This window comes from Camelus bactrianus, chromosome 23 (assembly GCF_048773025.1).
Source record: "Camelus bactrianus isolate YW-2024 breed Bactrian camel chromosome 23, ASM4877302v1, whole genome shotgun sequence".
Classification (NCBI taxonomy): Eukaryota; Metazoa; Chordata; class Mammalia; order Artiodactyla; family Camelidae; genus Camelus; species Camelus bactrianus.
The window spans coordinates 13,547,650-13,563,023 of record NC_133561.1 but is presented as its reverse complement, the minus strand read 5'-3'; the positions used below and the strand labels follow the sequence as shown (position 1 = coordinate 13,563,023).

The 15,374-nt window shown below is 40.2% G+C and overlaps 1 protein-coding gene and 1 long non-coding RNA gene across 3 annotated transcripts in view; one reads left to right on the top strand and one right to left on the bottom strand.

The window, feature by feature from the left end:
* Positions 1–4,961: 4,961 nt before the first annotated feature.
* Positions 4,962–15,374, bottom strand: part of MARK1 (microtubule affinity regulating kinase 1) — a 97,284-nt gene continuing 86,871 nt past the window's right edge. The window contains exons 17-18 of one of the 2 annotated variants that reach the window (XM_074351639.1): positions 10,710–10,754; positions 4,962–7,079 (exon numbers count right to left, since the gene is read on the bottom strand). In XM_074351639.1, coding sequence (XP_074207740.1) covers positions 6,725–7,079; positions 10,710–10,754 — 400 coding nt within the window. In that variant the 3' untranslated portion in view covers positions 4,962–6,724. The remainder of the gene's footprint in view (positions 7,080–10,709; positions 10,755–15,374) is intronic. The other variant, XM_074351638.1, reaches the window with a different exon arrangement.
* Positions 7,912–8,781, top strand: LOC123613997 (uncharacterized). The gene is made up of 3 exons (XR_006721452.2): positions 7,912–8,112; positions 8,210–8,263; positions 8,529–8,781. It is a non-coding gene; the product is annotated as an uncharacterized LOC123613997 (long non-coding RNA).

Sequence of the window (15,374 nt, the reverse complement as noted above, 5' to 3'; positions counted from 1 at the left end):
GTTCACTAATGTAAATGGAGTGTTAAAGTTCCTTATTCTTATTGCGTCCCTGTCAATGTCAGGGGGTTTCTGGGCCTGGTCCTGGACCACTGATGTGCATGTCCAGGTTCTGGGGTGGCTGGCTGCATGTCTCTGGAGGTCCAGCACTGCTGCTGGCCTGCTGCTGTGTAAGGTCAGGTCGCAGGACTGGTGTTGACCAGCTGGTGGGTAGGTAAGTCTCCAGGGCTAACAAGCTACAAGGAGGACTCCAGTATGGTGCTTGTCAGCACCACTGTTCTCCTGGTAGAACAAGCTCCCAGGAGTGGTTGCCATCAGTGTCCCTGTCCACAGGGGGAGTTCCAGTTGCCTTCTCTCTAGGAGGCTCTCTAATATCAGCAAGTGGGTTTTACCCAGGCTCCTTTCAAATAACAACTCTGCAACTGGGTCTCAGAGCATGTGAGATTTTTCACGTGCCCTTTAAGAGTGAGGTCTGTTTCCTATAGCCCTTCTCAACACAAGCCCCACTGGCCTTCAAAGCCACACATTCTAGGGGCTCATCTTCCCAGTGCAGGACCCCCAGGCTGGGGAGCCTGTTGTGGGACTTGGACCCTTCACTCCTTGGGAAGAAGCTCTGCTTTGTGATTATCCTTCTGTTTGTGGGTTGCCTACAAGGGGTGTGGGCCTTGCTTATACCACATCTTCGCCCCTCCTATCCATCTCATTTTGGTTCCTTCTTCCTATCTTTAGTTGGGGGAGATCTTTTCTGCTAGTCTCTAGCCTGTTCTCATCAATAGTTGCTCTGTAAATAGTTGTAATTTTGATGTGCCTGTGAGAAGTGCTCAGGCTCTTCCTACTCCACTATCTTAATCACCCTCTCCCCATCACCTCTTCTTTATTCATTCATTCATCAATGGATTCTTAGGTTGTTTCCATGGCTTGGATATTGTGAATAATGCTCCAATGAAAACAAGGGTGCAGATATATTTTCAAGTTAGTGTTTTGTTTCCTTTAGACAAATACCCAGAAGTGAAATTGCTGAATCATATGGTAGTTCTATTTTTTTGAGCAATTTCCATACTGTTCTCCATAGTGGCTGCACCAATTTACATTCCCACCAACGTTGCACAAGTGTTCCCTTTTTCCCACATATTTTTTTTTTTGCCAGCATTTGTTATCTCATCTTTTTGGTAACAGCCATTCTAACTGGTGTTAGGTAGTATCTCACTGTGGTTCAGATGCCCCTTTCCCTGGTGGTTAGTGATGTCAAGTACCTTTTCATGAACTTACTGGCCATCTATGTATGTTCTTTGGTAAGATGTTTATTCAGATCCTTGGTCCATTTTTTAAATTGGATTTTTAAAATTTAAAATTTTCTGCTATTGAGTAGGATGAGTTCTTTATATATTTTACATCTTAATCCCTTATCAGATACATGATTTGTAAATATTTTCTCTAATTCTGTAGGTTGCCCTTTCATTTTGTTAATGGCTTCCTTGGCTGTGCAGCTTTTTAGTTTAGTGTCGTAAATCCACTTGATTGCTTTTGCTTTTGTTGTCTTTGCTTTTGGTGTCAAATGAAAGAAATCATTGCCAAAAGTCAAGGAGCTTACCATCTGTTTTCTTCTAGGACTTCTATCGTCTCAGGTCCTAAAAGTTGGCACGCCAGATGAGAGGGTCAAACTCTTTGCTTCTCAGGTAGCTGGGAGTCAAGTTCCCTCTTGATTAAGATGCTGAGCCGTGGAGTGGGGTTTACTGTCGGGTTGTGTCTTAGCCTCTCCTACCCATTTTGATGTGAGGTTTTGTTTTGTTTTTCCTCAGTCCAATGCGGTTCAAACTATGAGTTGCTAGTTTTTGGATTTCTTTCAGAGGAAACTGTTTCATATGCAGTTGTAGATTCAGTGTATCCATGGAAGTTGGTGAGTTCAGGATCCTTCCACATCACCACCTTGAACAAGAACGAGCTTATCTATAGTTTTAAAAATTTTTGAACATGCATTGTTTCTGACCAAAAAGTCTGCTGTCATTCTTATAATTGTTCCTCCTTCCGTAATGTCTTTTTTTCCTGTGGTTGATTTTAAGTTGCTTTTGTGGTTTTTAATCACTAGTTTTAAAGCAATTAGATGGCTATGTCTTGGTATATTTTCTTCATGTTCCTTGACTCTGTAACTTGCTAAACATTTTGGGTCTGTGGGTTTATAATTTTCAGCAAATTCAGAAAAACTTTGGCCATTACACCTTCAAGTGTTTTTTTCCTCTGCTCTCTTCTTTTCCTCAGACTTTACACATACATTAGGCTGGTTAGGGTTGTCCAAAAGTTCTCTGATGCAGTCCTCTTTTTGCTGTTTCATTTTGGATAGCTTCTATTGCTATGTCTTCAAGTTCACGGCCTTTTTCTTATCTGCTAATCCCATCCAGCATGTTTTTCTTCTCAGAAATTGTAATTTTCATTTCTAGATGTCTGAACTATGTTTTTTTTTAATACCACTCGTGTCTCTACTTAATATATTTGATCTTTTCTCTATCTCTTTAAACAAATAAAATACAGTTACAATTATTTTTAGTGTCCTTGGAACAGTTACAGTAACTTGTAGTGTCCCTGTCTACTAATTCTATCATTTTTATTTCTGGGTCAATGGCAACTGGTTTTTTTCTCCTCACTGTGAGTTGTATTTTCCTACATGTTTGCATGCAGGAAAACTTTTGAGTGGACGCTAAACACAGTGAATATTACCATGTTGGGTGATGCACATTTTGTATTCGTATTAATATTCTTGTGGTCTGTTCTGGAACATATTTAGAAATAGTTATCCTGGATATTACTTATTAAACTCTGCTAAGCAGGACCAATGCAGTATTTAATCTAGGGCTACTTAGTTCCCACCACTGAGGCAGAACTTTTGAGTACTCTACCCACTGACCCAGGAATTATGAGGTTTCCCACTATGGCAGGTGGAAACAGGCACTACTTCTGTATGAGGTTTGATGGTTGTTCCCTCTAATGCTTTTGGGTAGGTCTTTCGCTGGCCTCATGTATTTTTCTCACAAACATGTGCCGATCTCTGCATATCTCTGGAGTTTTGCTATAGCTCTCTTCCCTCCAGACTTTAGCTGTCTTGGTCTCCTGGTCTCTCAGCTCTGACTCCTCAATGAGGATGCACACCAGGTTCCACGTGGGTTCCCCCTCTGTATGTCACAGTGAGACGTTCTCTCAAGGCAGGTGTCTGAGTCAATCACAGGGCTCACTTCACTTGTTTCCTCTTGGGGATCACTGTCCTTCACTGACTGATACCCCGTGCCTCAAAAGTATTTCATGAAAATGAACACACTGTATGAATCTGCTGTTTCACATATTTTGTGCTTTTTTCGTATTTTACGTGGAAGGATAACTCCAGTACTTGTTATCCACGGTAAATGAAAGTGGAAGTCTTCACAAGCAAGCTGAAAACTTGAATCATATGCCAGGAAGCTCTCCCTGCCACCCACTCACGCTTTTTATAGTCCACAACCTACTAGCGATATCTTGTTGATACATCTTTTGCAATCTCTCAAATATACCCCACTTTGATCCTGTGTTAACCAGTTCTATCTAGACTATTTCATACATGTTTTATTGCTAATACTTCTGAAAAGATCTTCGTGGCCCTAGCCTTAGATCATCCCACACGTTTTTATTAGATTCAGATTTTTTTTTTTTTTTACTGTTTTCCGAGAACCTAAAATCTGATGTATACTGGCACTTGCCAGAATTGCTAAATTAGCAAATTGCTCCTCTTTTTACAACCAATCTGTTAAGCATTTCCTGGCCTTGAAGAGCCCTAATTGCTCCCCTCTACCCACAGATCAAGTCCAAGCTGAGGCTGCCAATCAATGCTTTACATAACCTTCTATTCATCAACTTAGGTGAACCCTGTCATTCCCTAGAATAAATGGTTCATTTCTGACGTGTGTCACTCTGCCTTTTAAATTTTATTCATACTCAAACCCCTCAAAAGCCTCTCCTTTCTCATGTTCATACAGAACTCACCCTTCTCTGAACGCCGATAGCATCTCCTGTTTGCGCTTGTTTGAGCACTTTTGCTTTTATCTGGGTGCGGTTTTTTGGGTTTTATGTGTGTTTACATTTTGTCTTCCCAAGTGGACCAAAATCTTGAAGCAGGAACCCTCTTTCACAATTCCTGTACATGTCTTAAGACACAGTAAGTACCTCAATAGATATTTTTTAAATGAAGGCAGATATCTTGATTAATTTACACATGCTGATGGAACCACTTATTTAACACTAAATTGGTGTCTCAGTCATTAAATGTTATTTTTGTTGCCTACACTGTGAAATGATACCATTGGTGAAAATCATTCCACAATAAAGTCTTTTGGGTTTTAAATCAAATCCTACCTTAGAAAATATTATTGGGTCAAGATTCTGGAGTATGTTTCGTCTTATTATTTATCAAAATTTTATTTATCAAATTAAATACTGTGCCCCAGTCTCTACAAAATAATTTAATATTAGGGGTGTTATATCAAATAATACTTAAACAGAAATGAAGGAAATCCTATCACAATAGCCAGTGAACATAAACTGGTATTTATTTATGCAAACATAGTGTAAAATTCCTCTGAATCTTCAAAAAAAAGTTATGTTGTCATATAAAGTGGGGAAATCTAAAGTGAATATCAAGGTTTCATTTTTAGTTCATAAAAAATATTTAAGTAAAATTCCTTGCCACAAACACAGAAGAGTTAACCAGAGTGAGAAGATGTCAAAAAAACGTCAGTTTCTACCTTGGAAAAGACACAGCTATTTTTTAAAAAGTGTTTCAACTGATAGGAATTCCAATAAGAAAGGTTAAATTTTTCTTGTCATAATGACATCTTCAAAGTCTATGTAGCTTCACACCCTGCCAACTAGCTTTAGAACACACAAAATAAACACCCCGTACAGAATACTTCGGCACTAGAAAACAGGTAATTCACATTCTGACAAAGAGCAAAAGACAAGTGCTTTATTATGAGAACTGTTCAAGTAAAATTTCAGTGTGCACCAGTGAAAGTGAATAAAGATTTGCATCGATTTTTTTTTGAATGAACACTAGGTTAAAAAGGGGCTACATAGTTGTTTTTTTTTTTCCTTCCCCAAACACCATCCTTTGCTAAGGCAAAAATACACTTCATTTTAGAACAGAACTGTTACAGAAGAAAGCTACGTCACAGTACAGCACAGATCACCCTAGTCTGGGAGCCACCATGGGATGGCACGTCACCTCCACTTAGAGCTTTCCACTGTAGGCTAGAATTACAGTATTCATCACAGCTTTATTTCTCTGGAAACTGATAAAGTTTGAATACACTTTCTATTTCTCAGGAGTGTGCAGATGGGGCCCATATGTTGATATTACAGCAATTACAACATTAAATAACATTGCACAGTCAACCTCCAAGGCTAATTCAGTATAAAATAACAAGTATGAAAACATACCTTTACTAGTGGTTTTTACATCACATACGTCACTAATTAGGAAAGGAAAGTGGGCAAATGCCCGATTACAACGCTGCACATTGTTGGCATTAACGATGTGGAATAAATACAAGAAATCTGGCAAAATATTAAAAACAAACAGGTTACAGGGAAACAAACTGAATGACCACATAAGCGCAAATCAATAATACACTGCTATAAATAGTATGTTCTGCTCAGAAGTCTCCTAAGCACTTACAGGTATTACTCGGTCGGGGGGGGATGAAGAGGCTGGAGGAACATGAGGCAAACATTCCCAGTGCCAGTTGATTCCTGAGGAGGCATTACTTCCTAGCTGATGCATTGACCAACACTGTCAAGGTGAGTCTGTGCTATGAAACAGTCCCAGTATTACTGTATTTCCGCAATTAACGCCGTGGGATTTGGAAGGCAGCAAACCTAAGTGACAGTTTACGTTATAATAGCAGACGAAGTTTTGATTCTTTTTCATTTTGCTGCTACAATTAGCAGTGGGCCAGAAAATACTTCAACATTCAAAAGAAATCTGATGGAGGTTTAACTTCTTCTTCCCCAGTACTTCTTAGGTAGCTCAAGGCAAAGCTATTATTATTTTCATGTACTTTATTTTAAAAACTCTAAGTGCCAACACTGTAAACATTTTGCATCTTTTCAACTAAACCTTGTCTGATAACAAGGATGAGCGCAGAGATAAGCAGGAATAATTCTGTAGATAATAAAGCTGATCTATTTATCAGCTTCTGGTTTAAATTTAAATATGGTTTAAAAATAATCTTTAAAAGTCCATGCTACAATTGTAAAGACTCTTTCTGCGCACTTGTAATTCTGGACACAATTTTCAAAATTGCATGATGGAGGTAAGAATTTTAAAACCCACCAGAATGTAAATAACAGAAAGAACATTTTCAACTCAAAGCATCAAACGTACATTTACGTGCAGAAATCTAGACAACTATACAAGTTTTTAAGCAATCATCTGTTTTATTATACAACTCTATAAACAGAAAATGAACAGAAATACACAATATACTTACCTGTACATGTGAACCTACTTTTTTAGCTACAGATATTTATTATAGTTCATACTGACTTTAATTTTACAGTTCATAACTATGTATAACCTTATTGCAATAAAGGCCAATTTCTACATGGGGAGATTCACAGGCCAATCACATTAGGCATTACCAGTACATTCAAAAACTGTACCTCATGTACGGATGTATCTTCCCTGATCCTGCAAATTTGAGTTTCTTTACAGCTTAAGCTCATTTGCTATTTTAGATGCAATGTTCTTAAAGGCAATAGATGTCCCAGATATTCGCTTGAAGCGGACCCCATTGAGTGACAGCCGTGGCAACTTGCAGACTTCCATCTCCCACTGCACGAGGCTATCCTGCCTGGCATCTCCATGGACACAGAAAAGCAGAAACCTCTCCTTCTGTTCATAATCACAGTTATTTGCATCTAACACTTTCCGGATTTCTCTCATCATGTCATTGGGGTCCATTGAACTAGTGGTCTTCATACTCCACGTGAACCGCAAAGAACGGGGCTTGGAATCTTTACCTTCCTCCTTGTCTCTTTCTTTTGGTTCCCCTGTTGTACTTCTGGAAGAAGAGGGCAAGGGGGAAAATGGAAACAAAAATTCCATTCAGCAAAGAAATCAAAACACATGTAAAATCTAAGTGGTCATAGTTCAGTGCTAATAAAACTACCCAATTTGCAGACTACCCTCAAATAGAGACAAGGATTTACATCATCTTGCTGTTACAAAAATCAGGCCCCAGGACACCATCTGTTTTGACTCTTATTAATATCTTTGATTTAAAATAGCATATTAAATGTGCTTGTTTGTGGGAATTAAATTTGGTTCTGAAAGTGAAGAACTAAATACTTTTTTTCTCCATACTCTGTTTAAGTTTGCAAATGCAGATCCTCCAATTTCTGTATATTTATACAAAATGGAGACTACTAGCATTCTGCTTATCAATGCACATTTTTGAAATATAAAGAAAAATTTCCTTTTCTCTACTCTTTTTGGGTAGGAGGAGGACTGGGGACAGGGATAGCAGTAAGGGCTACAGATTATTTACACCTGATAATGTTGAGGAATAACACTGTGCTACAACGGAGTAAAGCCACCAGGTCATACCACACATAGGGGTGCAGACCTCAGTTCTTCTAATGATTTCAGCACTTTCCTAAAGACATCCTTAAAACAGTCTACAAGACTCCACATGACAGACACTCCAACTCTTACCTCCTATTATTTCCCTCCTTGCTTACTCCCATCAAGGCACATTGACTTCCAGACTATTCTTTGAGCATACAGGGTATGTTTTTGCTTTAAAGCTTTAACAGAGGCTGTTCCCTCTGCCATGAATGCTTTTCCCTCAGATAGCTGCATGACTTCTTTCAAATTTCTGCTCACTTTCTCCTTGTGATCTACCCTTACCACCCTACTGCACCCCCAACTCCTACCCTGGCAGGGCCAACCTCCTTACCTTGCTCTATTTCCCCTTCTAGAGTGCTCATATTCTTTTGTACTATTTAATTCATTTACTTATGTTTATTATTTATTATCTGTCTCCACCACTAGATTGTAAATTCCAGGAGGACAAGGAGTTCTGTTTTGTTCAGGTATGTCTCACGCATCTAGAACTGTGCTGGGCAAATAGTAGGTGATTAACACATATCTGTTAAGTGAGTCAAGCTTATTGTATTTTCCTTATTGTAGGTCTGCCGTAAATAATACAGAACCAGAAAACCTACTTCAAATAATCAAAGAAAGGTAAAATTCATAAATTATTTATGATTCAGAAGGCCCTATCATTAAATTTGTTGAGTAATTATCCAAACATAGATGCTGCAATTTTAACTTGTTAATCTAGCTCACTTATATGTGATTTGAAGAAATGATACATTTGAAAGTTTGTATTCTACTATATAAATATTTCATATCAATATTATCATATAACGTATATTCATGTATACAGTTATATGTATATATAAATCTTTATGTATACATTTATGCATGTTTTCCTTCTCATTCCTAGATATCTGAGCTGATAAAGTTCTGCCAACCACGCAAGCTTAGAAAATCAGGAAAGGAGTAAGCAGAGAAAATAAATTTCCAAAGACTATTAAATAAGTATGGAGACGCTTTATCTCAGTGTCTCCTCTATCGTTCTCTTTCAGCTCCCTGAATCTGGGCCACAGCATCACAGGCCTCTGGGAGTGCAGATCTGACCAGAGTCATTCACCAGGACCACACGGACAGTGGGGGCTATGGAATTAGCTGCTAGGGTAGGAAGGCACCCAAAGACCCTTTGATGGAACACTCCTTTAAAAACAGAACTGTTGACTAGGGAATTTAAATTGCTTCTCTGAGGTAATCAAGCTAATGAGTTGAAAAGTGAAGACCAGAAATTAGGTGTTTCATTCCAAGTCTAGTTTTTCTTTCATTCCACCAAGGAAGCCCAGTAACCTTAAGACAACAGGCACATACCAAGATATTTTTCTACACGTCTCTCAGGGGCATCACCACTGGGAACACTAACTGTAAAAGAGCCTGGAAATGCTGACAGCAGTAACACTGATGGATTCCTACTAGGTACCAGGAGCGGGTCTAGGTGCCTGACCTGTATCACTCACTCATCTGCCCCTCACAACAACCCTGGGAGGCAGTCAGAAGGAGGAAACAGGGGCACGAGCGTTAGAGTAACCTCCTTAAAGTTACACAGCTAGGTAGGTGGTACAACACAGCTCAGACCCACACGGTCTGGCTCGAAGCCCGTGCTGTTCCCCATCAAGCCCACGCATCTCTCTGAAGTGACAGACCCTCACTAACTGGTTCGGTCCCACTGATGCTCCTTACTGCTCCTTCATCTGTAAAACGGATACTCTTCACTTGGCTGTTATGAGGATTAAATGACCAGCCCATACCTTACAGACAGTAGGTACTCAGTAAGTTTGTTCAAAAGCAAAAAAAGAAAACAAAACAATGACCAAACAAAAGAGACATTTAGTCACACTGAAAAGATAAAGTGCATGCAGATTAATCACACCATCATCAGCCACTTGGGACATTACACACTATTAAATGTCTCAGAGGAAAATCGAGTAGAAAGATAGGATGAGATGCAAGAAGGGGGCTCAAGAGTGATGCCCAGGTGAGGGAGGGGCTAAAACAAAGTCCTACACGTTTATTTAACAGGCAGAAGAGTTAAAATATCTGTCCTGCCTCTCTTTGGCTCCCTACTACGGTGACTCAGATGCCTCATTCAATGAAGAAAATATTTCAGCTGTTATGACTACACACATACCTGGCACGGTCTGTACAAAAGACTACACAGGAATGCTCAATAAAGTTTTTCCCCAGCGCCCTGTGTTTTACACTTCAAATAATTTTAAAAAGGAGAAAATACATGGAGGCTTGTGTTCAGCTGGTCAAATTTAATGCCTGAAATGAAGGCAGGCCTCTGCCTTGCCGAGGAACTGCTTGTCAAGGTTCTGAGATTTATATTGGACTCTTAATGCTGATGTACATTCAAGATAACTGAATGCCTTCAATTCTTAAATTTCCCATTTATAAATACGAACACAAGTACTAACATGTCATTAACGTGGCCCCAGCCCAGAGGCATCAGTGCCACCCACCCCCCGATCACAAACCCTGGGGTGAGGGGCCCAGCCACCTGTTTTATCAATCACCTGGTTCTGACTGTGCTCAAGTTGGAGACCCACTGCTAAAACGAGCACACAGCCAGCATTAATGCCAAAAAACCCATAAAATATGGTGAGGTGAGAGTTTTAAAATGTGGTCGGCCACTGAAGAGCCACCTAAGATACATTACTAATATCAGATCTTCCTGTATCTTTGGATTCCTCCATGTTCTGGGTTATTCGACTAAGTCTAATTTTATTTACATCATTTTAGTGAGAAAAGGATCAGTATATTTTAATCTACTAATTCTTCTGCTAAGATATGTTTTGTAGGACAGAAAGGCTATAAAGCACACAATTCAAAATAATGTTTAGAAAACACAAAAGTTGATTAACTTAAACTTAATAAATGCTCGGCAACATTAGGAAAACCCATACCAATATAAAAATGTTGAATACACATACTATCTAGTTATTAGTTCTAGGCATGTTTATTAAGTGCTGTAAGAATTTCAAGAGGCCGTCTTCATACACAGGGACCTAGCAGCCAAGTATTGATAGTGGCTCCTCACCTTGGGGTGTCGGCTCTGCCACTGGCTTCGCCTTCACTTGGATCCCTCAAAACAAAGTGAAGGTTGAGATTTAATGATAAAAGTGAAAAATATATCAAGAAAACCTACATCTAAAATGATTTTAAAATTAACTTGTTGAGCAAACTTCTAGCATGACAGATTTCTGTTACTTGTCAGTCTAATACTATTTCTTACTGTTTTTCACCATAACCAACACTTAACTATCATTTATTGAGCGTCTACTGGGTATTGCCATAGAGGAGATGCTAGGTGAGAGTTTAGGATTTTTTTTTTTAATGGGATCTTCCAATTCCCAGCCACATTTTTAAAGTCATAATTTATCTTTTGATTTAGTTTAGTTCAATCTAAAGTTAAAACTATTTAATAATTATCAACAGCAAGAATCAACTTCTTATTGGTTATTAAACATAATTCTAGTAGTCGCTCAATTTAGAAAAATATAAATTAACCTTGTAGTTAGAAATGAAGCTCAACACATATATAAGTATTTCCAAAAATAAATACTGATTTTTTAATATACAAGTAATTTACTTCAGATGTTATGCTAATGAGTCATGCACATGATAAAAAAAAATATTACAGCAAACCAAAGCCTTTCCAAGCAGGTGAGTCTAGAAACATGAATTCAACCTTAAACAGAAGCATTGATCTTACCTGGATATCCACCTGTGAAATAAAATCAGGAAAACTCTACTAATTGTTCTTTTGTTGAATGTCATTAATATTTTTAAGTCTACCAAAATTTTCATTATTTGTCATTTTCAAAGGTAATTAAGTATCTACATAGGAGTATCAAGATACAAACCAGTTTAAATATGTTAAGAGATGGCTTGTGATAGCAAAACACTATTAAACAGCTAGGAAAAATATCAACTTGAACCCTTAAGTTAACATTTTCTTAATGTTTTAACTAGTCCAGAAACATTTATATTATTTATGTAAAATGAGTGCAACAGGGAAAAAAATCAGTGCCACCGTCCTCACCTCCCACATTAATAAAACAACTGGTGGTTAAAAATACATGTTTTTCAAGGTCTTTAACCACAGGGCTTCCTTTTGACAAACATATTGTGTAAAAAACATTTTCCTATCTGAATTAAAAAGGATAATAAGGTGTATTTTCACATTCAAATGAGGTTTCTTAAATTTCTGTCTTTAATAACTGACATTTTCATTGGGAAGTATAATAGAAATTCAACGCCATCTATACAAACCTATTTTTATTATAGCACACTGAAATAAATAAAACATTTTCTGAGCAGGCTCAAAGGGAAATGCATATTTCAAGTTACATGTGGATGTACTGAACATGCTGAAGGGCAGCCTATCAACTGGGTAAGAAAGATAATGATGTTGATTCCTTTAGCAGGAAGGGACATGTCTCACCGGACTTTTCTGTACTATTTATACTTTGCCTTTGAATCACTGCTAGCAGACCACAGCCGAACTGTCAGCGTCAGGAATGAAACACCCCTTGGACCCCACTTCCCCTGCTGTAACTATTGAAAGCAACTGATTCGCCACATCCTTTCCCATACCCTGTTCCACAGCCTTCCTGGATGCCACTAGGAAACTGCCTGCAAGAATTTCTGCTATTTGGCAATGATTTCACAGTCTAGTAAGTCAGCTCCAAGTAGCCACAGGGGGATGTGGAACACGCAGCTGGCTGCAGAGCAGCATGGCTCTCCACTGCTCAAAACTTAAAAACAAGCCAAATATATTACACATACTCAGCTGAACGAATCAGGTTATTCCCTATATAAGAAATATGATTAAAAAATCATGAGGTTTGATATGATCTCCAGTTCATACGGTAGATATACAGAACAGATCCAAAGCAAATCATTCTAAATGCTATTTAAAAGACATTTGAAATAGCACATCTACACCCTCCCCTGATAGATGACTCTAGTGTAAATCACTTTCCTGATTACAAAGTTCTTTCCTAAGACCAGAAAGCAACTCTCTCACATGGTCCTTTGGGCATCCAGCTTTCTGACGGCCCAAGCAGAACTACTCAATGGCTTCTCTGTGATAATGGTTTTCAAATTCATGAATAATAGAACTATTCTCCATCTTTTTCTTAAGGCTTACTAACCCAAATTCCTTTACTTTTCCCCCTAAAAATCCCATTTTTCCATCTTTTTAAGCCTTTAGTGGTACAATGACTTTGTTAGTCCCAGAGCCTGCGAGGTGTCCTGGCCCCCGAATTGCGCTCAGGGCCAGGCCTGCCTGGCACACACCCCAGTTGGGTGTGGGCCCCACAGCGGGTGGTCAGAGTGCGGCCCCATTTCTTCAGGCTTCAGGTAGAGTGAAGTGAGGAGGGCAAAGGGAACAGAGGGAAAGGTTGGCCTTGAGCCCACGATGGACTTAAGATGAGGCAAGTGGGAAGGATGATAATCTGAGAGCTGAGCTGAGAAGATTAACTAACAAGGCACTGAGAGGTTCTCCGGGGTATCTCCAAGCCTCCAAGCCTCCCCCAAGTTCAACACGCTGCATGTGCAGAAAGTTCAGCTGCATTGCAGCCTGCCAGCTGCTAAGGAACTCAGCAGGTTCCTTCCTGGTACTGAAACCAACGCCGGCTTGTCCTCCTGCATGAAGTCCTCTGGGGTGTATCCGATGGCCCCTCTTCAAGCTACAAAGGGCTACCGTGAACACAGACAGATCTGCAGAGCCAAAGCTGTTCACATGGTGACAGATGACCTCGGAGCAGAACTGAGAATTGCTTCTCTTCTCTAACCAAATCCAGAATTAATTAAAATATGTTAAAAATCAAAGCGTTAAAAAACCCTACCTAATTTCTGAGAAAGAATAGCAAACAACCTCTCCCCTCCCTTCTTTTCCCTCTGCCCAAAAAAGCCCTTTACTAAATGACACTGCTCAAAATTTAATAAGGGCCCGGTGGAACTTTAGAAGCTTCCATGCTAGCTCCCCTCAGAGGCTGCCTCTAAACACTCTTTTCCCGCAGCTTCTTCTCTATTTCAGGACCTGCTTCCTTCATGGCACTGATCAGAATGTACTATAACCTTGCCTACTTTTTAAATTGTCTTCCACACTATTCATCCACCCAATCGATGAATGTTTACTGGATGCCATACTACATGTCAGACGTGGCACTCACTGTTCGGCAGAAGATTCAACACAAGACAAAGCGAGCAGACAAGCCAGCGACAACCCCCTGCTCTCACGGAGCGGAGCACACCTTCCCCTTGGGAGAGAGAGACGATGAACAAATAAGTAAAGCGAATACATTATTTCAGGTGGTATTCAGTGCTAAGGAGAAAAATAAAGCAGGAAAAGGGAGTGTTGGGAGGAACAGGCTGTGATTTTCAACAGGGGGATGAGGAAGGCCTCGCTGAGGGAGTGACGCTTGAGCAGAGACCTGGAGGAGGTGGAGAAGCCAGCGTGCAGGTCTCAGGGGAGGAGGGTTCCAGGCAGGACGAGCATAGGAAACCCTCACCAGGTGTGCGCAGTGAGCTTGAGGACAGGAGGGCCTGTGTGGCTGGTGGGGAACAAGCAAGAGGGAGGGTCGGAGAAGACGACGTCAGAGCAGGAAGGGGTGGCCAGACCATGGGGTCACTGTGATGGTTCTGAGGTGTCCTCTGAGGAAGATGAAAAGCAAGCTGAGGACTTATATCGTTGGGACAGAACAGGAGGACAAGGGCAGAAGCAAGGAGACCTGAGAGGGGGCTGGAAGATGCAAGTCGTTCAGGCTGGGAAAGCAGTGGTAGGAAAGCTGGAAGCAGTTAAATCCTGGAAATAACGTCAAGGCGGAGCCAGCACAACCACTGGGGGAACTGATGTGTGGTAAGAAGAAAGCAGGGCTCACGGATAATCAAGGCTCCCAGTTCCAACAACCAGAAGGACAGTGCTGCTGTTACTGAAAATGGCAAAGAATGAGGAGGGACAGGTTCGGGAAAGAGAGCTGGGAGCTGAATTTTGGAAGGTTCTGTTGGAGTTTATTGTAACACATCCAAGCGGAGAGGCTCGGCAGACAACTGGATACATGAGCCTGTCCTCCAGAGGAGAGACCCGGGCTAAAGATGCATATCGGGGTCATTAATGTAAGATGGAATTTAATGTCCTGGGCCTGAATGAGGTCACCGAGAGTGAGGATAACCAGAGAAGAGAATGTGTCTTGGGGCCGTCTGATATTTAGAGGTCAGAGGAAGGGCAAGGGGACCTAAAAGAACCAGCAGAGGAGCCTGAGAAGGGGCGGGCAGCCTGAGAGGGAGGAGGAAAACCAGAAGCCAAGTGAGGAAAATGCTAACTATGTGGAATGCTGCAAGACAATAAGCTGTTGCCAGAAGGGGGCTGTGCCATCTCACCGCTATATCAAGAGCTCCTGGTAGAGGGCCCCGCACACAGTAGGTCCTCAAAAAGAGTACAATTTCACTGTTGTACTGGATTACATTACTATACTTGTATTCATTTTGTGGTTACCATATTTTGATGTTAAGATTTTGGGATGTTAAATTACAGAATCTCTGTGACTCCAGTAATAGGCTTTTTACAAGGAAGAATAAAAGGTAAACTATCATTAGTGAGCAATTTAAAGTATTCTTAAGAAATGTTATCCGAAGGAGAAATGGAAAGTCATATTCAATTCCTCTTTCTAACTCCAGGCTTTCAAGCAGGGGATAC